We start from the raw sequence: 26,439 nt of genomic DNA, 5'->3' as shown, positions 1-26,439 counted from the left end.
CAAAAAGAAACTCCATACCCATTAATAGTCACCTTCTGTTTCCCTCAACACCCAGCCCTAGGAAAACACTTATCTATTTTATTTTAACAAAATATTTGCCTATTCTGGACATTTCATACAAATGGAATCATACAATATGCAGTCTTTTGTGACTGGCTTTTTTCACTTAGCATATTTTCAAGGTTCATCCATGCTGTAACATATATATCAGTACTTCATTTCTTTTGCCAAATAATATCCCATAGTGTATACATATATACATGTATCCCACTGTGTGTGTATATATATATACTGCATTTTATTTACCCATTCATCAATTGATGACCATTTGGGTTGTTTCAACTTTTAGCAAGTTATTTCTCCATGTTTCAACTTACTTATCTATAAAAATGGGAGTTAATAACTGTCTATTTCAAAGGATTACTGAAAGTACACACGGAGCATATGAAATAATATGAAATAAACGGTAAAGCGGCGCTTTACCACATGCATGTAGACATTATTTTAATATTTATATGAGATCAATTAAGGAGAACACTGGAGCCAGTGTAAGGTGTTATCAGTTAACTCAGGGGACTTAGGTGAGTACCTCTTCGGGTTTGATCCCTACGTTGAGTCCATTTGCCTTTTTTTCCTAGGTAATGGACTGCGTCTTTTAGCCCGGCCTATCATCTCATTAACAGTTGTTGCTAGGAGACCAGGTTAGAGTATGCTTAGCTCAGTGCCATCCACTGTAGAAAAATCACTCGAATCATAGGAGAATGATTAAACATCAAGGCAGTTTCATTTCATCCCATTTTTTAACAAGATGAGGGAAAAGGGCTGAAGCTACAGGTTTTCTTAGGGGCCTAGGTTTACTATCTTGCCAGCTCTCCCTTCTCTGATTTTAGGTTAGTGTTCACCTTCACCACTCATTCACACTCACGTGTGCCAGGGTGACTGTTTTCCTACTGCTTAGCAAATAAGTGTGCAAAGGTAATGCAAAGACACTTTAATATTAGGAAAGAGAAAATGAATCAGGAAGGAAAAGTTGCCATAGCAAGTACAAAGATTCTCAAATTCAATTTAGATATAAATACCATTTTGCTCCCACAACCTATTTTTTTGCAGGTGTTTTACAGCTGTAAAATCTGTGGGTACAAGGGATATAGAAGCAAAAGACTAGGCTGAGGACTGGATTATTTAAGAAGGATTATTTTCTTTACCACTGGAAGCTGCCTGGTGCATAATGTCCCCTTCAAAGCCTTGGTAAGAGCAGCTGGGAATAATGAACAATGGTTAAAGATGCTTTGCTTTACATCCAGCAAAAAGGCTCATTAACACCTCGACTGTTTTCTTACCAAGTCTGTGGAAGTGCTCCTGCTGCTGCTGATAATCACGGTAACCCTCGGGGTAGCAGGGGCAAAGGGGTGTGGGTAATTCACTAGAAAATGGTATTCACCGATTTGGATTATGCGCACCACTGCTCCTCTCCATTCATGTGCTTAATTAAGAGCTGACTAGTACAAAATAAATGAAACTGCAATTCTTCACTGGAATTATCTGGGGAGCAACAGAAAAATTGCAGGGAGGAAGGTATCTGCCAGAGAAACTGCATTACTGTCTTCCCATTATATTTCTATTCTAGAATTTGTCTTAATGTCACATTTGATTCTAAAGGGACAGAGGCTTATGAGTCCAAGAGACATCTCATTGGAATGGAGATACAGGAGGAGAAGGAGTATAGCTTTATCTTCAGTTTATTAAAGGAGAAATAAAGGCGAGGAGCTGTGACTAGAACAATATAGTCCATCTAAGGTATAATGCCAGTCACATCAGGGAAAACCCCAGAAGGAATATAGAGCTATAGTTGGCTCCACCTGATTCACAACATCATGTTTCAAATCATTCAAAAGTTTTTGTAAAAGTCTCTATAGTGACTGGTTGATTGCCTGGGAGTCAATTCCATTTGTTCAGTCCCTGGGGTATAGAAAATGGAACTGCTTTCTTATAGTTCGGTTAGGCAAAGCTGGATGGAGGGAATCGAACTTAGTTCACAAAAGATGCCAAAATCCACTCCCTTTCAAAAATGCACAGGAAGTTAGACCAAGAAGTCAGGGCTCCAGATTTCTCAAACTCCCTCTCCACCTCAAAATAACAGCCAGGACACACTTTCACTGACTGGTTAAGACAGGTGGATAGAAATCACTGGCGGGGTCTGTAATTCCCACATTCCTTTTGATTACACTTTCCCCATAAGCTTAAAAATGAAAAAAACCATAAAGTCAAGGTTTATTTTAAATTATCAAAGTCCCTGAAGTAGAGGACTAGTTTATTTTTTAGTATTAAAGTGGTTAACAATAGTTCTCATTATTCTGACTTACTCATATTTAAACTCACCTGCTCAGAAAGTTGCAAACCCATACAGTTTCTAACAAAGTCCTACTAACCATTAAGAAAGGACTTATAACAATAAAAGTTATGTGCACAAGGAAAATCAGGGTAGAAAATGCCAATCAGAGGTATCCAGAGAGAAAGAAGACTTTCTGGGACTGAAATAATTTTTCATGCCCATGGTTCAGGGATACGATGCTTCTGTTGGGAGCTAAGAAATCAAGATGAGAAACCTCTGGTATCCAAACTAGATAACTGAGTTCTCTGGCATACCATTTTTGGCTACTCTAACACTATCAGTTAGAAAAAGAGGCTGGAGGAGGAGGAGGAAGAAATTCTTAACCTCTGATCAATCGCCAATCCCAGAGTGAGAACTGACGACTGAGTACAAGGCCTGACCTTGAATGGAGTGGGACAACTTGGAAAACTACTCACGTAGTACTGGAGTGAATAGCCAGGTCAGTTCCATCCCAGGGCCCTTATACTGGAGATGCTCAGAAGAATGGGCACTTTAGGTGACAGGCTGACACAGCCAGAGTTAAGCGATTTAAAAGGTAGTTACCCACAGGATGGAAGTAACAGCCCTCAACACTATGCTTCAGGTAATCGACATGGCTCCACCTATAGGGCAGCAGGACTAAATAAATCCCTAATAATTCAGGTTAGGCAGGATCTTGGGCATAACTCATAGCAGAAGCTATAGGTTCTACTCTATAAAAATCCATGTACAGTGTAGATCCAAGAGGCTGGGACACTTATAGAGCGTGGCAGAACACGTGGTCTTCAAAGATCTGCTTCTCTTTTGCTGGGAAGGTCTTGCCACAAATTGGACAATTCAAATAAACAGCTGGCTTGTGCTGCTCCAAGGTGTGATCAAAAATGTCATCAGCAAAGTCTGCTGTGCAGGTGGGGCATGGCTCAATGGAGAGCTGGGAGGAAGAGCAAAGAGGTCAGTCTGAATGTAAGCTATACTCGGCAGAGACCGTGTCTGATTTTCTACTATGTCCTCAGCACCTATCGTAATGCTTGCAGATGGTGGGTGATCAAGAATTAGAGGATGAATCAACAAAGTCACATCTGGAGACATTCATTGGGGCTTTCTCTAACTCAAAGACTCAAAGGACTTAATATTGCTGAAGTAGCCAGATAACTTGCAGCCTGAATGGGTCATGGGCTATACCTTGTTTGGCTACCTGCCCGGTTCACATGGCCTCCCGAGGCCTGCTACTCAACTCAACTCACAGGTGCAGGTCGTGAGCAGAATGCTGATGGATGATGAATTGTGCATCCCCCACCTCAACAGGCTCTCTCCGATTTAGGCACTGATCAAACTGATCCAGCTGACTCAGTCTGGAGTTATCAAAATGAACCAGTCTCCCCATGCATGGTTCTCCCATGAACTGGATGGAGCAGGAAGGGAAATTTTCTCAAAGATTTGATGTGGGCAATCTTACGAATCAAATACTTACCAGGTTAGGGGCAGAGCTTTCTTGGATACCTGAGGGTAATAAAGAAGATTTCATTCAATGAAAAAATATCATCCCCAGAACGTGTTCTCCAACTGTGTGCTAGCAGCTGTTTTCTGTAACCCTCACTGTTCCCCTCCCAGTTCTTTATCCCTCTCTGATACTGCCATATTCTCTCTCTCTCATAAACACCACTGACTTCGGTGGAGGGGATCTAGGTCAACGATGGAGGGAAAAAATAATGAAGTGGCATTTTCAATAGCCATTATATAATCAGCAAGAACAATAAACCTATATGCAGTGTAGAGAAAATGAGATTTTAGTGAAAACAGTAACAATTTAACAAGGAAGTAGACTGGGAATAGATTTTAAGACCGAATCCAGGCAAACAGTTATGTTTCAAATGAAAAGCTTAAAAATATTTTTAAGGAAAAAAAATAAACTTGTACCCCCGCCTGTTGCAAAGACCTGATTGTGACTGTTAAGAGAACACGCCTGCTTTAAACTGTCCAAAAAAAGCAAATGAGGTCTCAGATCACTTCTGGAGACAAAAAAAGAGGAAAGTTCCCTGTTTGGCAGGGATATCTGACCCCCAGTTCCTTGAATGACAAGACTGGGTGTCACCCCCATTTCCTGTCCTCCAAGCCCCCCAGGGGTCTCCGGGGGGCACACGCCTTCTACCCTTGGTCAGGCCATCGGGGCGGCTGCCTGTAACAGCCCATTCCTGGGCAGCATATCCCGCCGCTCGCGCTTCCATTTCCAAATCTTAATTAGCTTCCTCAGCTTTGTATGTGTATATCTTCTACACAGAGACATTTCTCTGATTTATATATTTGGAATATAGCCACGGGACTCAATTTGTGTCTGCTGCCTCTAGGCCAATGATCTGATTTGCGTCTCCTAGATTCAGATTTATTTCTCAATTAACACTACTTGCCCAGCAATTTTTCTATTGGGTACTCAGCTTCTGCCCAGCAAGTATTAACAATGAGACTGGTCTTAATTAGCATCTCAGACAAAAACAAAATTTAGTAGGGGAAAGGGATACAAGCAGGGGCCTTTCAGCTCGATGGTAAAGTTGTCTTACCAGAATACGGGTTTCCATAGACAAGTCCTGGGTTTTGTCTTGCACCTCCTTGACTTGAAGTAGGCGCTTGATACGGTAAAGGGTCATAATTCAGACCCATGTAACTCAGCAATCTGTTGTTCTCGCTCTTCAAAAGCTAGGATAGAGAGGATAGAGTATTTACAGACACGCTGAAAGACAACAGCAAAGAATGGCCACACGGACTGGCCAGGGACGGCCCTTCTAGGTAGTGTTTAATTAACCACGTGGCACTGGAGAGCCCAGCAAATGATAAATCACAATTCTTAAAAAGCGGAAGCAGCAGCCTCAATATTCAAAGATCTGAGTTCTTAATATCTAAATTTAAAAGTATATTGAATTTCTTTAGAATTAATGCAAAAAAGAAACTAAAATCTTTAAATATAAACCAACTGAAGGGGGGTACAAAAGTTGTGTGGGTATGTGAGGGTGGCAGGGGCTATATTAAGATGGAAACTGTTGTACAGTATGGAGAGCAGAATGCTGCTTTAAAAAATTTTTTTTAATTATTCATTTTTTAATTTTTATGTGGAGGTCTGGGGATTGAACCCAGGACCTCATGCATGCTAAGCATGTGCTCCACCACTGAGCTATACCCTCCCTCCTCAGAATGCTTTTAGTCTCTTTCCAAGAACAATTTTCTTACACAATGTGAATATTCACCTGATATAATTTTCCCTTCTTCATGTTTTATCCCATCAAATGGATATGCTGAGAGTGAAAGGGAAGAAGAAAGAGACGGAGGGAAGGTGAGAGAGAAAGAGTGAAAGAGGACAAGCTACAAGGGGGGTAGACTATGTTTAAAGATCTTAGAAGAAAGAAAATTAGTAAACTTCCCCTTAACATCTTAAGAGGGCTTTACTATAGTTCTCAACAAAGCTTCCAAATATCGGATCTTTTTCTTCTTGTTGCAAATTGTGTACATTCTTCCTTCTCCCTCTTCTGCCCCGCCTCCCAGCCCCCTGGCACCATCAGACGATTTCAAAGTCAAGGTCACTTAACTAAATAAAAAGGATGACAATGACAGGACCAGAAATAGACCCCAAAGGCCTTCTACAAAACTGAAACACACTGGCGTAAATGATATTATCAAAAATAGAAATGATCATTTGAGGGCTTAGCCCAGAAGGGTGACGGAGAGGGTGGAGATGGAGAATGGCTGGAGGTGTAGATCAGAGGAACAGTCAGAATGCACGGGCACCTACTGTTGGATGCTAACAAGAGTGTGAGAGTGACTTCAAGTTCAACCTGTTTATTTGCTGCTGTGATCCTCAATTAATCAGTAACTTGTGTTGAGCACACAGCAGGAAAATACACTGGTTGGATGAATGAATGAACTGATGAGTGAATGAATGCATAGTATTTATCTGGGGCCTACCATGGGTCCAGCTCTTGTACAGACCACCACTTCTGCTTCTGGTTTGGCAGCAGGGAAAAAGAAAGTAAGTTGTGCTGAAGGAAACAGATCCCTCAGTTAGCATAAAAGTGGTGTAGGATGTTACTCCCCAAAGACAGTACTTACAAGAGCTGTCAAGTTAAAAGCAAAAATAATAAGTTAGGTCTTCATCAAGGCTGTTCCTTTCAAGTTGACTACTGCCATGCCAAACAAGTTTTAGTTATAGAACAAAGAGTGGGTTTTGCGGCAGATTAGGAAACCAGATTCAGTTTGCTCTTTGTTTAGGAGCTGTAGCAGAAAGGGCTCTTTTATTTAACTTTTTATTTTATCATCACGTCTCTGGGTCACCCGGCTCCTTCCCGTTAAAACCTTGGGATTTTCTACCGTCTTTTACACGCTTACTTCATTTTTTTTTTCTATTGTCTCTTTCTCTCTCTGCAGACCATCGTATAGAATCTTGTTCTCACTCAGTCTCTTTGACAGGTCCAAGTTCTGGTCCTGCCAATAAAAAAAATCATTAGGATTAAGATCACATATTGTAGTCTGGATCAAGGTGGGGTAAGACAAGGAGTTTGTAGAGGATCTGGCTTTCCAAAGTGGCGGGACTGAGGCGGGGGAGACGCGAACTCGGGTAGGGAGGAGCTGCACCATGAGGAGATGCTGACTTACAGAAAAGTGATTTAATGAAATGCCTGAAGGCTTGGGCTGGCATCGAGATGCCAGTTTCTTTTGGTTTAGCTGGGAGTTAAGTGACCAGAGAGAAAAAATTAGCTTGGGGAAAACCTCAAGGCTGACTTATCATAATTAGGGATAAATGGAGCTTTGTTTAACCCCACCCAACCATGGAAACAATCAGCTTTGTCTTGAATAAACATTTCACTCAGTGCAGCATGAAGCAGTGAGTCAAGCTGGTGTGACTCCCTCCCGGTGTGAGGATACGCAGCTGGATTCAAGTGACATGGAGGAAGAAGGAATTCTGGGAGGCGTTTATCCAAGGCCACAAGGAACCCAGACTAGGGTCCTGGGCTCCCCAGTATGATGGGTTCACTGACTAGTTTCACGGACCCAAAACTCACAGGCATGCTTCAGCGCTTCCCGTCTCCTGCCTACATACGGACACATGCGCATACCTCACAAAAACACTTAAGCTAATCCTACTGGTTGTGGTGTTTTTTTCAAAGATTTTTATTTGAATGCTGGTGCCCAAACTGCTGTGCGCTTCTAGCCTCCCCTGAGGTAGCAATGCCAGAGGGGCTACCCGATGACAGTGCTGACTGCAGGCTCCTGGCTCCCCATCCCCATTGGCTCCTGCTGGCTCTTCTGGTCCTGCTTCACTTCCTCAAAAGGCAGAAATAAGAAAGGACTATCTGAGTCTGCACAGAAACCTGCAGTTACAAAAACCTTCCCTGAGACCCATGGCTGAGCTGGGGGTCTCTATTTCTGGGTATCCCCAGGCTGGTTTTTGGCCGCACACTCCATCCCTCCTCTTTTTGGCAGAAAGATACATTCCTCTCCTTAACAGGGGTGTGCAATCCTCCGGGCTTGGTCCAGGAACCACACACCTTCACACCCCTTGCTTCCTGGGCCCCTCATCTGTCACCTACCCGTGCGGCAGCCCTGAGCTGCCTGATCTGTCTGTGGAGCCGTTGACACTCTTTGTACTTCTCTAAGAAACAGGCTTTCCCGGCCTCTACCTTTGCCTTAAGGCGTTCCACCTCTTGTACTAACTGTTCCTCCGCTGCTGCTTTCTTGCTCCTAGGCTCCTGAAGCATAAGATACACAGTCCTCAGAGTTAAGGGCCTTTTGGATGCATGAAGAATAAAGAATGGCTATGAGACAACTGGGGAGCCCCTGGGTCTTGAAAAGTATTCCACAAAAATCAAGGAAACCCATATCTGCCACAAGGAGTTTCAACCCTTTGAATGGCTACAGATGATTTATTTAGTTATAATTTAAAAAAATTTTTTCTCTAACTTTATTGAGATATAAATGGTATAAAGAAAACTGCGTATAATTAATATATGCAATTTGGTGAGTTTGGACATATGTATTACACTCCTATTACTATTACCAGAACCCACGTAATAAATATATCCCTCATCTCTGAAAGTTTCCTTGTGTCCCTTTGTGTGTATGTGTGTGATAAGAATACTTACCATGAGATCTGCCTTGTTTTATTTTTTTATTTAAAAAAAATTATTTTTAAACTGAAGTATAGTCAATTTACAATGTTGTATTAGTCTCTAGTGTACAGTATGGTGATTCAGTTATGTGCATATATATATATATACACTTTTTCATATGCTTTTTCATTATAGGTTACTATAAGATATTGAATATAGTTCCCTTGATTATTTAAAACAGTAATTTCTTTGCTACATCAGAGGCCACAAACTCAGGAGGAAGGGTAGAGCTCAGTGGTAGAGTACATGCTTAGCATGCACGAGGTCCTGGGTTCGAGCCTCAGTATCTCTGTTAAAAAAATAAAAACCTAATTGCCTCCCTTCCTCTGCCAAAAAAAGAAAAAAAAAAAAGAAAAAAGAGATCACAAACTCAAAAGTGCCAATAGGGGCCTAGCAAGTAATGTAACTGAACGAAGGAACTGAATGCAATGAAACAGTGAGGACTGTAGCCCAATGGAGAACCAAGACCCATCTAAAGGGGCAGCAGTTACTCAGCTCCGGGTACTACTGCTGTGTGAGAATGTGGGATCAAATGTTGCCAAAGCCTCTAATTTTTCAAGAAGCTGGAAATACAAAATTTTTTGTGGGAAATATTCCCATTTTTAAGTGTTGGTAACTAATTCAATTTTTAAGAAAGCACTGACAAAGCCAAACATTTCTGTGGGCTATACTTAACCTGTGAGTTGCTGGTTTTCATACTCTGCTGGACCCACTCTTTATTGTATCATGCTAAAATACACAATATCTTAGATATTATAGGTACTCGATAACTGACTGAATATTAAGAGTGAATAAATGATGCATGTATTGGTTACATTCCCAGTACACATCAGGATTTCTCACGCCCTTACATCAGTGCAGAAAACTGGGCTTCTAGGCACCTGTCATCACTATGAGGCCTCTTTTCTAACAATATATTATAGGAAATTATTAGTCAGTTAGGCTTTCATTACTATATTATACAGCTCAGAATAATTTATAATGATGATAATTGCTAACATTATATTAATTATAACAAAATTTGTTTTGATCACTGTAATATTTTCTAATTATAGAGCTCAATTAATAATCATTAATCAGTAACTCCTTAAGGAGGGGGCAGGGGTTATTCTGTGTGATTTCTAGCCCAGGGCTCTATTTAGTACACCCTGTCATGAAGTTTAACTTCCAGTATTTCTCTATCACTCATCACGCATTAGAAATGCCCATCTTTCCTAAACAGCGTGTAAATGGCAGATTCTCTGTCCTTTTGGGGAGAAAGAGTCTGGAGGTAAATGCTATTCTAATCTGTCATACCTATGCTTTCCACCACGTGAAAACAGACCCTACCCCTTCCTTTCTTTAGCTCCCTCCCACATAGCCATGCAAAGACAGACATGCCGTTAATTCCTGTTGTTTCTTCACTGCGGCAGTTTCTTTCTGCTTCATCTCCTCCACTGTCTGCTCAAGCTTCTTCTGGTGCTCCTTCTGCATAAAAACAGATTTCAGTACCACTGCTGGGAAAACACACACACACGCACAGGCACATGCATGCACACACTGGGGAAGGGCCTGCTGAGCTAAAGAGCAAGCAGGAGGCAGAGAAGCAAGTCTTCTCATATTAGCTCCCAAGAAAAGCCAGGAGATTCTTCACTTCAGATGGCTTCCTCTGAGACCTTTCCTAGAGCCACTGATATCCAGGTACATGATACAATAAAGAAAGAGCAATGTACATATTTTTTCACAAATGCCTAAAAAGTATGATTGTCTTCCATGACTCTACCTGTTCAGTCAAACTGAGAAAGAGCTGGCCATTTTCCTTTTTCAGGTGCTCCAGCTGCTCTGTCTTATCTTGAACTTCCTGAACAAGCTTCTCTATTTTTTTCTCTTGTGTTAACAGTTGGGCCTAAAGCAGAAACAGTGAATATAACCAAGATATAAAAGAATAAAAACTAAACAGGAATGCTTTACAATGTAGAGTAACATGAAGAGATGTGTGTTCCCCAGCAATTCCCAAATGCCAAATACTCCTTAGAACTTCTGCACTTTTCAGCTCTACCTTACACTCTAAGAATCTAAGATTCAAGTGGGAAAAATTCAGCAACTATCCTTTACAGCCCCTCTTTAAGGCCCAGCTTCCTAAAAATGAGAACAGTTCTGCTGCTACCTGCTTTACATTCCAGGCTTCTGAGTGAGATTTTGCTTGAAAAGATTTTGTAGTTAAAAGAAAAAAGTTAGTATTGGTATAGAGGCCGGTCATCATCTTAAGAGCTCACGATAAATATAAACTGAGCAAATGATTCGGTTCTCTGGGGACTGTGACTATCAAAACAAGGGTGAGGGGGGCTAAGACTGGCAAACACACACTCTGAAAGTGTAGTCTGCTGCTCTGAAAGGTCCACCCTCAGGCACTAGCTACAGTGATCTGCATCTTCCTGGGCCACCGGAGTTGGAGTGGTGGCAAGGCTAAGAAAATATACTTTGGCAAAGGCTTGGCGTTTCCTACCTGAAGCTGATCCACTCTGACTCCCATCTTCTCATTTTCTGAGGACATCTTCTGGTTTTGTTCTTTTAGTCTGTGGAGGTGGAGATGACTATGTGAAAAATATGCTAATTCCAGGTCAGCTCCTCCAGACCTTAAATGATTTAAGGCTGCCTTGGCCCTAAGCCTGCATTTAAAATCCACCAGTCTCTTCTTCAGTCCTGTTTTGGCTTCCTGACCTCAAACTGCAAGAATTCAATATTTAACAGTAACACTTGAATTCAGGTAATTTGTCCTTATCCATTCTAATTCTCTAACCTAGAGTCAAAGAGTTCATGAGTCAAAGAGGGAGAACCATACTTATCATTGTCACGATAGGAAGACTGTTTTCTAACAAATTCTAGAAATCTAATCTGACCCAACTAAAGGTATCTGTAACACAAAACCTCCTCCCATCCAAGGACCACACTCACTGAAGCAGCTCTGTCTCCCAGCAGTCCTTCTGCTCTTTCATTTTCTGTTCCAACTTCTTATTGACGCTCTTCAGGGTTTCTAGCTCCTCCTGCAGTTGGAAACGTCAAAGACACTGACCATTTCTAAGACAGTGTTTAGTATCTCAGGCAGTCAACAAATACTTAAGCACTTACTATCTGTCAGGCATAGCAGTGAATGAAATATCCAAGTAAAGAGATTTCCATATTAAAATATTCAAGTTTGTTCTTCCTATATTAAAAACGCATCTACCTTAATTTCTCTTCTACTGGAGCTTCTATCTGTCCATTAATTCACTAGGCAAATGTTTAATGAGCGCCTATTATGTACCAAACACCGTTCTGGTACTGCAAACACAACACTGGATGAAATAAAGTTGCTTTTTCTCTTAAAAGAGTGCTGTCCAATAAATTCATGAAAACCACCCATGTAATTAAAGCATTTTAATAACCACATTAAAAGAAGTAAAAAGAAATAGATGAAATTAATTTTACTAATAGCCTATGTATTTAATCCCAAATATCTATATCATTTCAATATGTAAACATAATCTATGTATTTAATCCCAAATATCTATAATATCATTTCAATAAGTAAACAATGAAAAGGAAATATCTAACATACTAAAATTGGTGCCAGATATTATTATAAGGGAATAAGATCACAAGCAAAACAGAAAATGGTGCTGGATAAGAGGCAGCATCCAATTCCAACCTCCATACGCCAAGTTCACCTCTAAGCAGCTTCTTACCTGCTTCTTTTGGAGCTCAGCCTGCATTTCTGAGTTCTGCTTCTGGAGGCTGACGCAGCTGTCCTTCAGCTCCTGGTTTTCTTTGCAAAGTTCCTTGTTGTGCTCCTCAATCTCTTCCACTTCACCCTACGAAAAAGCATTCTATAAACTCGTATTTGGCCCTTTATAGCTCAGTGGATATTCAAGTCCCTCCAGCAGAAAATTCCCAGAGGCTGGGACGGCTAGGGTCTGGGGGATTCTCTATCACTGTCAGCACAGTACCCCAAACGGAATCAGCTCCTCGGTGTGTAGGGAAGGGGTTAAGAGAGGTATGTCTATAAAACTGCAGCACTAAGCCTGCCGTTACCAAGAAAGAAAGATTTTTTAAAAAATGAGACCACAAAAACTTAAAAGAGGGAATGATAAGGGGGGAGGGTATAGCTCAAGTGGTAGAGCATATGCTTAGCATGCAGAAGTTCCTGGGTTCAATCCCTAGCATCTCCTCTAAAAGTAAATACATAAATCAACCTAATTATCTCTCCCCACTCCAAAAAAAAAAAAAAAAGAGGGAAAGATAGAAGAATGTTTTTTCTTGCAAACAGTTAACACTGTTTGTTTCTCCTACTGGACTTAGCTCCTTGAGATCAGGACACAGTTTTAATTGACTCTTCACTGCATCCCTAGTGCCTACCATAGTGCTGGATGGAAGCAGGTGTCCTGTAAATAACTGAGTAAGTAAATGAATCTAATGTTCATATATGACAAGCTCGCGGCCAGAACTAAAAGATACAAAGAAGAACATTTGGTACCTTTCTCCTTGAAGGAGCTTATAAAATTGACTGCGGTGATAAGATGTGCAGATGACAAAACTTAAGTAACTGGAAAAGTGAAGGAGACAAATGAATGCCAACTGAGTTACAGAAGTTTTAGATAAAGGAAAAATCTGTTATGATTCTTGTTAACATTCCGAAGTCATTCCCTTAGGAATGCTGGGTTTGAGTGGGTACTGTATATGTTTTTCCCAATAGTATCTGTGTTAAATATCCAATAAAGGCTTACTGACTAGAATTTCACCCTACCCTGGAACTGCTGCTCTTAATGGCAGAAGGAGACTGAGATGAGATGTTTACAGACCTGAGTGGTAACAACCAGGATGTCCTCCTCATTTTCTGGACGGAACTGGAAAGGGATACTTGCTCCCCGGACCACACCATCCTGATCCACATAGCAGAACTGGTAATACTCATCATCCTTGGGCAGGTAGTAAGCTGAAAACAGAACATGATTTTTAATCTAAAATAAGGTCTATTCAGAAAACTAAAAACCTGAAAGTCTTTCATCTGCTCCAGAAAGCTCAAGCTCAAGGGAATTAATTAGTCTTGGCCACTGTTTCAGTACCTTTTTTCTTTAATGGAGGCGTGGGGGATTGAACCCAGGATCTGCTGCATGCTAAGCCCGTGCTGTATACCACTGAGCTATATCCACCCCGGTCTTCAATACCTTTGATCCAGTATTTTTCTCACCTTTGAACTGGACTTCCTCCTGTTTGGCTGATTCGCTGTTTAGGTCAACGGGCAAAGTAACCCACATGAAGGTGTAATACTCACGGGTTGTCTTCCATCCCACCTGCAATGAAAAGGGGCTCTTGTTCAGTGTCTGAAAGTGCTCAGTGGATTCTTCTTATTTTGACTATGTCTTCTTAATATTTGTTTACACTGAAATTACAATCAAATGAGTTCATTATGACAAGATCTACCCACCATTGATCAAATCTTGTTTTTTGATGTAACTGATGATTAACGATGTTGAGCATCTCTCCATGTGCCTGTTGTCCATCTACATTTCCTCTTTGGAAAAATGTCTGTTTAGTTCTTATGATAACTATGTATATGATTAAAAATTGGTATGCACACACACAGTCCATATTACTTGTCTGACAAGGAAACAAAAACTGGCCATTCAACACCCAGGACAAGAATTCCAAAAATTCCATCTCCAATTCAGATACTAAAGTGAGAGTGGTTGGAAAGAATTTGTGGGAATGTGAACTTTGACCCCACTATCTTCTTATAACAGTGTTCTTAGAACATCTTAATCAAGGGGAAGGCTATAGTTCAAGTGATAGAGTGCATGCTCCACATGCAAGAGGTCCCGGGTTTAATCCCCAGTAACTCCTCCAAGCAGAAATCAATGAAGAAACCTAATTACCCCCCCTCAGAAAACAAACAATATAAGAACATCGTAATCAGAAAGCACTTCTGATCTTGGTTTCCATTGGTTTGTCCTCTCCCTTATCCAATTCAGTCTTGTCACCTATATCAACCTGATTATATTATTGCATTTAAAAAAGCATTTTAAATAATAATTTTAAATAATGTGTGTTGGGGTTGGACGGCAAGAGAGTTCTTAGATTATAAGGTAACCAGATATCTGAGTCCAGCCTATATAGTTTTCTTTCTTCAGTGTTTTTCTTTTTTAATGTTTATTTTTAAAAATTGAATGATTCTTTAAATTCTACGGTGCTTTACAATTTTCAAGTTTCACAAACATGATTTCATGTAATCCCATAACCCTTTTTTTCCCCTACCTCTACATTACCCTTTCTTTTTTCCCTCTCCCCACCAGTTTGTTCTCTGTGTCTGTGAGTCTGCCTCCATTTTGTTTTACTCACTAGTTTGTTGTATTTTTTAGATTCCACATATAAGAGATATCATACTGTATTTGTCTTCCTCTCTCTGACTTATTTCACTTAGCATAATGCCCTACAAGTCCAACCACGATGCTACAAATGGCAAAATTTCATTCTTTTTAAAAGCTGAATAGTATTCCACTGTGTGTGTGTGTGTATACACACACACACACACACACACATATATATATTACATGTTCTTTAGCCATTCCTCTGTTGATGGACACTTAGGTTGCTTGCATATCTTGGCAACTGTAAATAATAACAAACGCTGGGGTGCATGTACCTTTTCAAATCAGTGTTTTTGTCTTTTTTTGGATATGTACCCAGGAATGGAATTGCTGGGTCATACGGCAGTTCTGTTTTTAGTTTTTTGAGAAACCTCCATACTGCTTTCCACAGTGGCTGCAGTAATTTACATTGCCACCCACAGCATACGAGGGCTCCCTTTTCTCCACATCCTCGCCAATGTTTTGTCATTTGTATTCTTTTTGATGACAGTCATTGTGACAGGTTTGAGGTGATATCTCATTGTGGTTTTGGTTTGTGTTTCCCTCATTAGCGATGTTGAGCATTTTTCCATGTGCCTGTTGTCCATCTACATTTCCTCTTTGGAAAACTGTCTATTTAGTTCTGCCCATTTTTAAAATTGGGTTATTTGTTTTTTTGATGTTGAGTTGTGTAGAGCTGTTTATATATGTTGGATATTAACCCTTTATTAGTCCATCATTTGTAAATATCTTTGTGTTTGTTGATGGTTTCCTTTGCAGTGCAAAAGCTTGTAAGTTTAATTATGTCCCATTTGTCTATATTTGCTTTTGTTTCCTTTGCTTTAAGAGATGGATCCAAAAAAATATTGCTGCAGTTTATGTCACAGAGTGTTCTGCCTGTTTTCCTTTAGGAGTTTTATAGTAGTCGGCCTTACATTTAGGTCTTTAATTCATTTTGAGTTTATTTTAGTATATGGTGTTAGACCATGTTCTCATTTCATTCTTTTACATGTAGCTGTCCATTCAGTGTTTTTCTTAATGCCTGCTTAGTGAAAGCGTTTTGGTGGTAAAGATAACAACAATCTGGTAGTCATAAAGGCCTCTTCTAGGTACAAAATACAGTAAGTCATAAAACATAAGGATACTGTAAAATATGCCCCAGAGCAGAAAGCTGGCTAAGTGGAAAATATTCTCATTAAATACAAAGAGAGGTAAAAGATGGCTCAAATCATTTCTGGAAGATAAGAGCCCACCAGAGAATAAAAAGGGAGATGTTGTGTCTTCAAGGGGAGAACACTCACCAAGTGAGAAGCAAAATTACATTTACTGCCATGTTCTGACCCTGCCTGAACCCAGTGGGAAGAGAAAAGAACTAAAAATAAATTCTATGCTTATATATTGAGGAATCAGAGCAGGGTTGAAAAGGCGACACTGAAAGCTGAACATACCAGGGCATGTTTTAGTGTCTCATTAATATACACCCCATTGCTGTAAGCATCTCAGAGCCACGGCAGCCTGTGGTGGAACAGGAAGCAGAAATTTTATAGAGTCTTCATTCACATCCTGGAGTTTCTTAATGTACTGTGACCAAAATATCATCTGGGAAGGCCTGAGAATTACTGCTGCCTTGGAACAAGGAAACAACTTCTAGCCACCTGCAATTTCTGTCCTTGGCTCCTCCATCGGGGTTGTCCCAGTCTGCCTCTTGCAGTCTGCTGTCTCCCCTCCCTGAAATCTTGGAACACGTAAATGCCCAGGTGACGGACCACGGGGCTACACACTGAAGGAAGCAAAGCTGACTCCTACCAGGCTTTGTCACTGGTGGTGGCTTTCGCTGTATGGAGAAGATGTAGTGCTGCACATTCAGAAACACCTCAGGAGCGCCTACCTGGAGGCAGGAATTACTGGCAGCGTTAGGGGAGATAAGGATTTGAGGACTGTGATGAAGACAACACTGAAGGAACCCTGGGAGCACTTTAGATAGGAAGGCCAGAACTCCACATTCAACCCTTAATTGTCTAATTCACCATCTGTTGTTCAAAGGAATTCAGCAGAAAAGGGGAAGAAAAACAGAGGTCTGGGAGTCAAACCAACTTGCTTAACCACTGGGAGATCTTGGGGAAGTCCCCATCTTGAGTATACTCATTGTATTCATCTGTGCACAAGCGGTAATACTGCTTACCCCAGGGCGCTGCTGTGCTGTCAGGATGAAATTAGGAAACACGGTCAGAGACACAGACACACAGGCACACATACACAGACACACACACAAACTCATCAAAGACCTAGCACACTGTATATTCTCTAAAAGGTTGTGTTCTTTCCTTATCAGTCTTAAAATTTTCTTTCAGGCTTTGGGTGGTGTTCAAATCAATAGCTTTATGGATAAAGAATATCAGAGGGCATTCTCTGGACTAACCACGACAGTGGCATGGCAATACCGTTGAAATGCATGAAGTATTTCAAATATTTTTTAAAATGCTTTTAAACATTTTTAATTTTAATTTTTGGGGGGGGGTAATTAGGTTTTTATGTATGTATTTATTTTAATGGAGGTGCTGGGGATTGAACCCAGGACCTCACACATGCTAGGCGTGCACTCTACCACTGACCTATACCCTGCCTCCTAAACATTTGTTTTTAAAGAGCGAAAGATTTTCATTTGGTTTAAAGTGAAGTCCTCACTGCAAGTTGCTAAGTGCTTGGAGATTTACAAACAATTAGTCTGAGCAAAATGGAAATATGATTGCATTGCAAAAAAAGTTAGATTACATTTCAAAACATACGTAATTTTGAATCATTCTTTTAAAATTATCTATACCTGCATTGTCCAATATGCTAGCCATGAGCCACATGAGGCTACTTAAATTAAAATGAATTAAAATTAAGTAAAATTTAAAACTCAGTTACTTAGTCACACTAGCCACATTTTAAGTGCTATTAGCCACATGTGCCTAGAGGCTACTGTACTGGACAGCAAAGATGTAACTTGATCATTGAAAGTTCTACTGGCTAGTGTTGGTCATAGATAGTTCTATTGGACAGCTTTGCTATATACAGGGAAGAGAAAAACAACTATCATCTTTCCAAAACAGAAAACATTCTGGTATGTCAGTTTTCTGTGTTAGAACAGCTTTAGTCTAATGACTCAATCGCCTGCAGTGTCAGGAGCTGTCATGACACCTGCCAGTGTCCCTCCAGTTGTCTACTAGCCCCGCCTCTAAACACCAGCCCCGTTCCCTCCAGCTTCCATCACTCTGCCACTTAGCTTGGAATTCCAAACAATCAAAGAAAAGGAATTCAGTGAGGGATGTGAATGTGCACCAGCTCCTTCACAGTACAGTCAAGAATGATGTCTAATTTCAGGATGAACAGCGTAGGCCAACAAGCACATGACATACTGAGGTGTCGAAACAAAGGTCACTGATGTTGGGACTCAGCATTGTAAATTACTTAATTTGACCTTTATCTTGTCTCTGGAAATAGGGAGATTTGTCATTAGGGTGTGTGAAAGTATAAGTGTGTGAGTGTGTGTGTGTGTGATGTCAGAGACAGAGACACAGATGCAGGGACGTGGGGAGGTAGAGAGTAAGTTGGCTATAATAAAAAAGTACCATTTCTGTACTTGAACTGACAGAGTGAGCAGACACTGGAAGAGGTCGCCAAGGGAGCCTGTAAACTTTCTGTTCTCGGAAACCTTCACAAAGAAGCAAGACACGCTTATTCAGGAACAAACTTCTTGGATGTTGAACAAGGTAGTTTTTCAACATCTTTCCAGATTTGTAATACTCATATTAAAATAAATTAAACACTGTATTAAGTAAGAAAGTGATGTTTAAATTCACAGAAATTATGTAAGGGGCCACCTATACCAGTCAAGTAAGTATTTCAAAATTGGATAATTAAAAAAAATTATATTTGGTCTATGAAAGTATAAAGCCACTTGGGGATTTTATGATTTGCTATCTTATTTTAGCTTAAGAATGAGATTAAACTTTGAGTGCCACAGCACATGTTGGTGTGTAAAGGGGGAAATGCTAAGGAGGTTAGTTTAGGATTTTCACATTGGCCAGATATACATGCAAAATGCTTATAATACAAGGATAGTCACACACTCAGGTAACTACGATTCACCTCTAGTTCTGAGTCACTTGGTACTAAATTAACCACTTACTCTAAAGATGCCAATCCAATCCTTTCGACGGGGAATGAAATGCTGGGTGAGGGTGTAACGACACGTGATGTCCCCTCCAGGGACATAGAACTTCTCCACACTGTTAAAGATGACCTGAGAGAAATGACAATGGTCCAGCAAGACAGCTGATGTGGGGGGATCTTCTATTGTCTCTTCCATGGTGGGGATCCTGTTATGAGACATGGGATACAGTAAGGCTCAAGGATTGTCCGAAATACTGGACATTTCTGGGCTCTCACCCAGAGAACATTCCATTCAGGGTAAGTCAGGAAAAGCCAAAGCCTGGTAAGTACTGAGATCACACAACTTGCTTTCTGTTTCACTATGAGCCATTTTGCATTCATAGCTTCCTATTCTATAAGCATCTTCTGAGACGATCTCTGACATATTCACCACAGGCACCACCACCACCCTCACATACCCTGATCCTCTGCTCATAGCTAGTTTGCCTCCCTTCTTCTAGTGCCTTAAATAAGTAAGGCAGCCCAGAGGTAAATGGCCTGAGCTGGGAACTGTAAGACCTAGATTCTAGATTTTTCATCCCAACAAGCCTTGTGACTTTTGGAATGTCAAGTTCTCTATAGAGTTCAGCCTCTCCGTTCAATTCCATCTATCCTATAATTATCTGGTCCTTCCATATATTACGGCACTCTGCTAGGAGGTGGGGATGGGTGCAGAAAGGGAGATCAAGATGTGAGGAGATTCTTGACTTGCAGGGGTGACAAGCACAGGTTCTGAAATCAAAATGCTGGAGTTCAAATTCTAGCTTCAACACCTGTTAAATGCACGACCTTGGGTAATTTACTTAACTGGGCTCTGTGCATGTTTCCTCATCTGTAAAATGTGACTAATAACATCTACCTCATTTGTTTTTTTGTGAGCATTAACTGAAATCTAGCATAACTCAGAGATATGTAGGTTCAGTTACAGACCACCTCAGTAAAACAAATATCTCAATAAAGCAAATTACATAAGTTTTTTGGTTTCCTAGTGCACATAAAAATTACGTTCACACTATACTATAGTCTACTAAGTGTGCAATAGCGTTATGTCTAAAAAAAGTACATACCTTAATTAAAAACACTTTATTGCTAACAAATGCTAAAACAATGACAATAGTAAAACATCAAAGATCACTGATCACAGATCACCATAACAAATATAATAATAATGAAAAAGTGTGAAATACTGTGAGAATTACCATGAATTCTTCATTATTATTCGCATTATTATGTGAGAATTATTCATGAGTGACATGAAGTGAGCAAATGCTATGAGAAAAATGGCACCAACAGACTTGCTCAATGTAGGGTTGCCACAAACTTTCAATTTATAAAAAATACAGTACCTATGAAGTGCAATAAAATGAGGCATGCCTGCAATGTACAGTGTCCAGTCCTTAAATCAGTACTTGCCATAGAGTAGGCAATTCACACAAAGTCAAGTCATGCTGATGACAGAATAAAGTACTTGCACAAAGTCTGCATAAAGAAAGGGTTTAACAGATGTTAGTGATTATTACTTATTGTTTTTTTTTTTTTCTTTTCTGGCACTGTCTTTGCCTTCAAAAGGGTCCCAGTCCAACATGGAGGTTAGATGAGAATTTTAGTGACTGCCAAATGTTTGGAATAAGTGTAAACTGCTATTGGGTTCAAAAGAGGGAGAGATGCATCTGGTTAGAGGAATGAAGAAAAGCTTTGAGGAGTGAGTAGAATCCAAGATAAACCCTTGAGGAAGATTAGGATTTTGATAGTGGGTTTGGGGGTGAGGAAATTCCAGATGAATGAAACAACATGCATAAAAGCAAAGAAACAGAAAAATGCAGCCCATGTTCAGAGGACTGCAAGCAAGTTTGGATCCCTATCTGTAAAATCTGTATTTCACCTTTCTAGGTCATAGTTCAGACAAAATGTGACCAAAGGTAGGGGAACTATTTGGGAGGTAAAAACAATACATAAAAGAAACAGTCTTTCAAACTGTTGGGACCTGACACTTCCTGCCCCTCAAAAGTAACATGCCTTGTCTTGGAAATGCCTCCCTCGTCTAACATTGAGTGAATCTATGTTTCTCAATCCAGTTTTACCAGGAAATGAAAACAATATTGCAACTCTATACCAGATGAAGGAAGAGCTGTACATACGCAAACACTACACGGTACCTTACAAATTCAGCTGCTGGAACATGCTGGAAGACTGCACACACACACACAAACACACACAATTAAAAATACAGTCAGTGCAATAACCCCAAAACACAGTAGCTCTTCTAGCTCTGCCCCAACCCCCTTATTTCCTGGTTTTATTTTGAACTCTAAGCAACCGTTCCTCTTCTTCCAACTTGCACAGAAGACAAATTTTTCACAGAGAAGGCAAGGGGACTTTGAGGCACTGAACTCTCTGTTCTTGGGCTTGAGCTAAGGAACTGAGAAATGTATTGGCTTTCTGGTCTGTGACACAGTTTAGCCACATCCTCAACCTCAAACCTCAGATCCGTGTTTCTGAGGAAGGGAGAGGTCACATTCCACTCTAGGCCAGGACTTGTTCCTCATGATAAGCTGTTGCCTGCTGATCTGTGGGATGCTGTGGGAGCGTGGGCAGGGACGTTTCTCAGCTTGCAGACGCCTGTCTTTCCTAGCGGTCTTCAGTCACACTGAGGCCGGCACAGCTTCTCTGTCCTACGCCTCAAGCACCATTAATCTGGGTGTGTAAACTGACTTAATCTGTCCTTTGACTATGGATCATGAGAACACTAGTAAGAGTGACTTCAGGGCCTGTTTCTTAATTAACCTAAGTACCATACTCCCTGTTCTTTTCCTTCAGAACACGACCACCACTATATATACCACATAATGCCTGGCCCATAGTAGTGGCTGGTTAAGTATTCACTGAATAAATGAGTTAATAAGATATGCATGCAATTCATCAAAAAGTGAAAGGAAAGGGCCTTATAGGTAAACAATGGTGTGAATGATGCTGGGGCTAATATTTTTAGCCCTGCTCTTAATTTGTTGGATAAATCAGGAGAAGCTGCTGTTTCTTGGCTTTCTCTTTTCTAAAGCAGGGTGAGGCGATGATAATCTCCAAGTGCTATGCCAGTTCTTGGTACGGCTAGTTCAGCTGGCAGAGCTGGTTCATGTAGCATGGTGCTAAACAAAAGGCATAGATTTGATCTCCTCAAGGACCCATAAAATTCACACTCCATTGCCCATATTTCACACACTCAAGCTCTGGCAAGCTGTTTTGCAAACTGTATGCTACGCTGAAAGGCAAGACCAGCTAAGGGTAGGAGAGCTTGGTCCAGCCTCTCTTTATTTTCTAGAAAAACAATCTATAAGTTGGCTCCTGAACAGAACACTGAAGAAAGGACAGCATATATACACAAAATGACAAGAAAGAGCTCATGTTCTGAGCCTTGAGTGTATAGTCCACGGAAATTTGATCTTCATTTATCTGAAAACTTAATTATCTACCTGGGAAAGTTAGATGCTTATCAAAAATTTAAGAGACTCCATGAAGTTTCCCATTTCAGAGATCTCATCACTTCCCAGAAGGATTCAGAGGGCACCTGGTGGCACTCTGGGTATTCAGAACTCAATCATTTTTGAAATTAAAAAAACTCTCCTCTGCCAAGACCAGGGAAGGGTTTGAGGAGGGAGGCTGAGGAGAACAGCAGTGGCTTCTCTTCTCTGCTTCTTACCAAAACTCAGGACAGAAAGGTCATGGGGAAACCTCCAACATAACTATAGCAATCTGAACTGGGTCAGTGAGGAGGTACTTCCTTCAGCTTTTCCTAGAAGGAAGGTATCTACTGATTTTTAAGGTCAGTGATCCTTAAAGCTTGTCCTCCCTCCCAGTGATAAAATTCCCTGGGAGAAGGAGGCTCCAACAATGGCTTGGGAAATTGCCTTTCTGACAAAGCAGTTTATAAATGTCTGTTGTGGGGGGGAAGGGGGGCAGAAAGGATGTGGAAGGAAAATTAGAATGATTTAAGCATCAACTTCCCTTTCCTTGAACCACTCTTCCCATTACAGAACCTGTCCATCATCCACTTCTAATTCTGGCAACATCCATAGAGGCAAGGAAGAGAGAAGAAATATAAGAAGAGCAAAAGTTAAATTTAGAAGCTGAGAGAGTTACTGAGTCATGAAAAAGCAGTGGGATGAATTGGCTCCCTAGAAATCACAGAATAGTATTCCACCTAATTCCTTACTCCTATCCTCAGGTCAAAGACTGGCCACAGAAGGAGTGGCCAGAGAAAACAAACACGGATTTTTAAAAACAAACCATCAAGCATGGGAAAGGAATGCAGAGATTCCACAGACTGTCAGAGGCCATTTACTCCTCTTCCAAAATTATTAGGGTCCTCAGAGGAGGCAGGCGATAATAGGCAACGTATTTTAAAATGAGTTCCCTGAACTGGCTCCTGGCTTCTAAGAAAACATGACATATTTTCATCTAATGAGCTTTTCAAGTCTAATATACTACTCCCAGGACTGTTCCATGGGAGCGTAGATTCTCTTAGAAGAAAAGGAACAAACAGCCAGTTCTAATTCTGCTCTTTGTTGAATGAATCTGCAAACTACACTGATACACTTTTTAGCAGAAAAACTGAAAAATGTTCTTAAGCTTCCTGGTTCAGATCCTAACAATGCAAATATTCAACCAAAGTGACTCACCAATTTTCCTAAAGATTTTCCCTCATGTATGCTGAACCACGAGGAAGGAATAACCTTATAAAAAATAAAATTCTACCATAAAGAATGTCCAATGGTTTTACATTAGCCTTTTATACCAGTGGGCATATGTTTCAAGAGAAATGAAGACTATAGACAGTTGGTATCAGTTCACAGAAGGAAACCAAATGCTCAGCCAAGAGAGAGAAGCAAATCAGTTCTTCATTTGGGAACGGTGAAAAAGATAAGTAAAAACTAAACCCACATTCAATCTAATTCCTTCATCCTTCTGCTTACTTAACTTTCTAAACTATTAGCAGTTAGCAAAATGGATGAACTGATTTGAATCCCACTCCTCCCTGGCCCTGGAAGAGATGCTCCCCCAGAACTACCCTTCAGAGAACACTGACAATCAATACTATGGATATGTAGATGGTCCTGAGATGGGAAGCAAAAGCAATGACACAATGTCACTCGTCCTCAAATTATCAGAGCCACTCAATCTAATCCAAATTTTTCAAATTCATTCTAGTTCGTAAAATCTTTCAGAGTGCCTTAGATAAATTTTATACCCCCAGGAGACCTTCCATACCACTCGTTAGCAACTGTTTGGATTAGCCGCCCAGCTTGTTCCAAGCAGCCTTCATCCCACCACATCCCACACCACCACAGGGCCAACAGTACTAAGGAAGGGCAGAAAAATAGTTCTGGGACATGAGATGCAGCAACCAGCAGAGCTGTGTGAAAAGCTCAAAACTGTGTACTCAATCTTCATTTTATTCCATTTTACTCTACTGAGATTTTATACTTTTTCCATGAGAGAGTTAACTCTTGAAGCGACATGGATAGTGACAGTGTTCGAAGCACAGTGGAAAGGGGACTAGGCTTGGAGCCAAGGGACCTGGGTACCTGTCTTAGTTCTGTCGCTAACTAGCTCTGAGGTCTCTGCCAAGTCACACTGCCTCCGTTTAGATCTGTTTCCTCATCAGTAAAATGCATGGATCAGGCTTGAAAATCTCTAAGAAACTTTCCAGCTATAAGATCCCAAGTGAAGGAAAAAGGAAGTGAAAGCATTTCTTTTCATCTAAGAAAATGAGAAACCATGGTATTATATTAATAAGCACAGCCAAAAATTTTAAAGAGCCCTGTTTTGTACTGACTCCAAAGACAACATGACTTGTTAGTGCTACATAACTCTTACTGACTACCTTTCTCAGGGTTCTTTCCACTCCACAGCTGTCATGTCTGCAAAAGTGTAGAGTTTCAGGTAGTAGCTCTCTCAAAATACCTGAAAGCGAGTCACCTGGATATTCCTTAAACATCTGCTCTACATAATCTACAAAGACCTACTACATTTAAAGCCCTTCACTTTAAACGGTTTTTGCAATAGTGAGTATGTTATAATATATAGCATCCGTATTATTCTACTCAGCACCAATCATGGCCACCTGTTGGCTGCTGACATCAGGAGCAAAGAATCCAAGTGGCAGAAAAAAGTTAACATGCTCAGGAGGAGTTGAAATCATGAGAGTAGGGACATTAGCCCCCTCCTCCCAAACACATTGTGCTGATGGTGGCGGTGGGGAGGGGCTAAGGGAGACCAACGGTAAAGAAGCAGGTCACTACATTCAGCAGCTTTCTTTGTCTAGAACATCTCCCCCAATTAGAGACGGCCTCTACTCAAGGAAAGGGGCTTCAGGGATCATCAAGACAGGGAAACTGAGGTCCAAAGAGAAAGTAACTTGCCTAGGGTGACTGGGCGCTCTGCTTCCCGCCTCGGCCTGGAAGCAGACAGCGATGACGTCAAGCACAGGGATTAAGGAAGCAGCACGACCTCGGACCGCGAGAGGGGGCATGAGGCGTGACGTCAAGACACTCATCGCCCCAGGAGCCTTCCACCCGAGCCCTGGCACTGAAGCCTTGCCCTCCTCGAGAGAAAACTGCCCTCAGTCCTCCGCGGCCGGGGAGGGGGCTCCCGGGGCTCCATGACGCCACTCCCACTTACTGTCACCCTAGAAAGATGGAAGGGGATGAAAACCGAAACCGGCCGCACCTCCAACCGTCCATGATCCTTTCTCAGGACGTGAAATGTGAAGTCGGAGAACCCGACGGCCCAACTGTCCCTAACTGCCCGCCTTCACTCCAGGACTCACCGGGGGACTGCAGCCGGCGGCGGCGCAACGGCAACAGGGCGGAGAAGGGGACAGGGGCGGGGCGAAAAACCCAACGGGGAAGCTGTACCGTTTGGCCCCGCCCACCAGGTCATAACGGCCAGCAAGCCCCGCCCTCACCGCGGTGCTTGTAGGGACACGTAGTGCACAGCTGACTGGGACCCGGCGTTGTTACGCTGCTCTTTAGGGTTTCCCCCAGTCTGGAGCAGCGGTCACATCCAAAGGAGCCTATTTCTTACCTTTGAACGAGCCGTTTATTTACGTTTTGGTTTTCTAAAAAAATCCTGTATTTTTTTCAGTCCTGAAGGAGAAAGCTCCATACTTTTGAAGGGCCGTTGAGAGGTCATCTTTATTTTTCTCCTGCCTCCACGTAACACTTCACTAAGAGTATCATAAATGAGAATCCCTTTTGCATTTAATCATGCCTCCCACTTGCGCTCTCCAGCAATCTCCCTGGGTGCCCCAGTTTTTGTGTTTTATCATTCCCCTTCTAAAAAGAAATTATTCTTTAGTCTT

The 26,439-nt window shown here is 41.2% G+C and overlaps 1 protein-coding gene across 6 annotated transcripts; it reads right to left on the bottom strand.

The window, feature by feature from the left end:
* Window positions 1–2,270: 2,270 nt before the first annotated feature.
* On the bottom strand, window positions 2,271–26,010 carry CALCOCO2 (calcium binding and coiled-coil domain 2). Of its 6 annotated transcripts, XM_072938881.1 has the most exons (15): window positions 25,806–25,865; window positions 25,499–25,533; window positions 19,060–19,249; window positions 13,730–13,832; window positions 13,341–13,474; window positions 12,228–12,353; window positions 11,458–11,546; window positions 11,009–11,078; window positions 10,286–10,408; window positions 9,904–9,990; window positions 7,945–8,103; window positions 6,743–6,838; window positions 4,927–5,062; window positions 3,843–3,871; window positions 2,271–3,302 (listed from the first exon to the last, which is right to left on the bottom strand). In XM_072938881.1, the coding sequence occupies exons 3-15, from the start codon at window positions 19,237–19,239 to the stop codon at window positions 3,129–3,131; spliced, it is 1,506 nt and encodes a 501-aa protein (XP_072794982.1). In that variant the 5' UTR covers window positions 19,240–19,249; window positions 25,499–25,533; window positions 25,806–25,865; the 3' UTR covers window positions 2,271–3,128. The 6 variants fall into 6 exon arrangements, with proteins under 6 accessions (XP_072794982.1, XP_072794980.1, XP_072794981.1 ...); XM_072938879.1 differs by lacking the exons at window positions 25,499–25,533; window positions 25,806–25,865 and adding an exon at window positions 25,906–26,010; XM_072938880.1 differs by lacking the exon at window positions 25,499–25,533 and having other exon boundaries at window positions 25,806–25,941.
* Between the last annotated feature and the right edge of the window lie 429 nt (window positions 26,011–26,439).

The sequence above is a fragment of the Vicugna pacos genome, chromosome 16 (genome assembly GCF_048564905.1).
Source record: "Vicugna pacos chromosome 16, VicPac4, whole genome shotgun sequence".
Taxonomy (NCBI): domain Eukaryota; kingdom Metazoa; phylum Chordata; class Mammalia; order Artiodactyla; family Camelidae; genus Vicugna; species Vicugna pacos.
This window is presented reverse-complemented; position numbering and strand designations above follow the sequence as displayed.

Excerpts from the sequence above, each read along its gene's own strand:
- CALCOCO2 (XM_072938880.1), bottom strand. Across the intron at positions 13,475-13,729 it reads GGAGGAAGTCCAGTTCAAAG|CTTACTACCTGCCCAAGGAT; the intron begins GTGAGAAAAATA and ends TTCTGTTTTCAG. Across the intron at positions 3,872-4,926 it reads CTATGGAAACCCGTATTCTG|GTATCCAAGAAAGCTCTGCC; the intron begins GTAAGACAACTT and ends TATTACCCTCAG.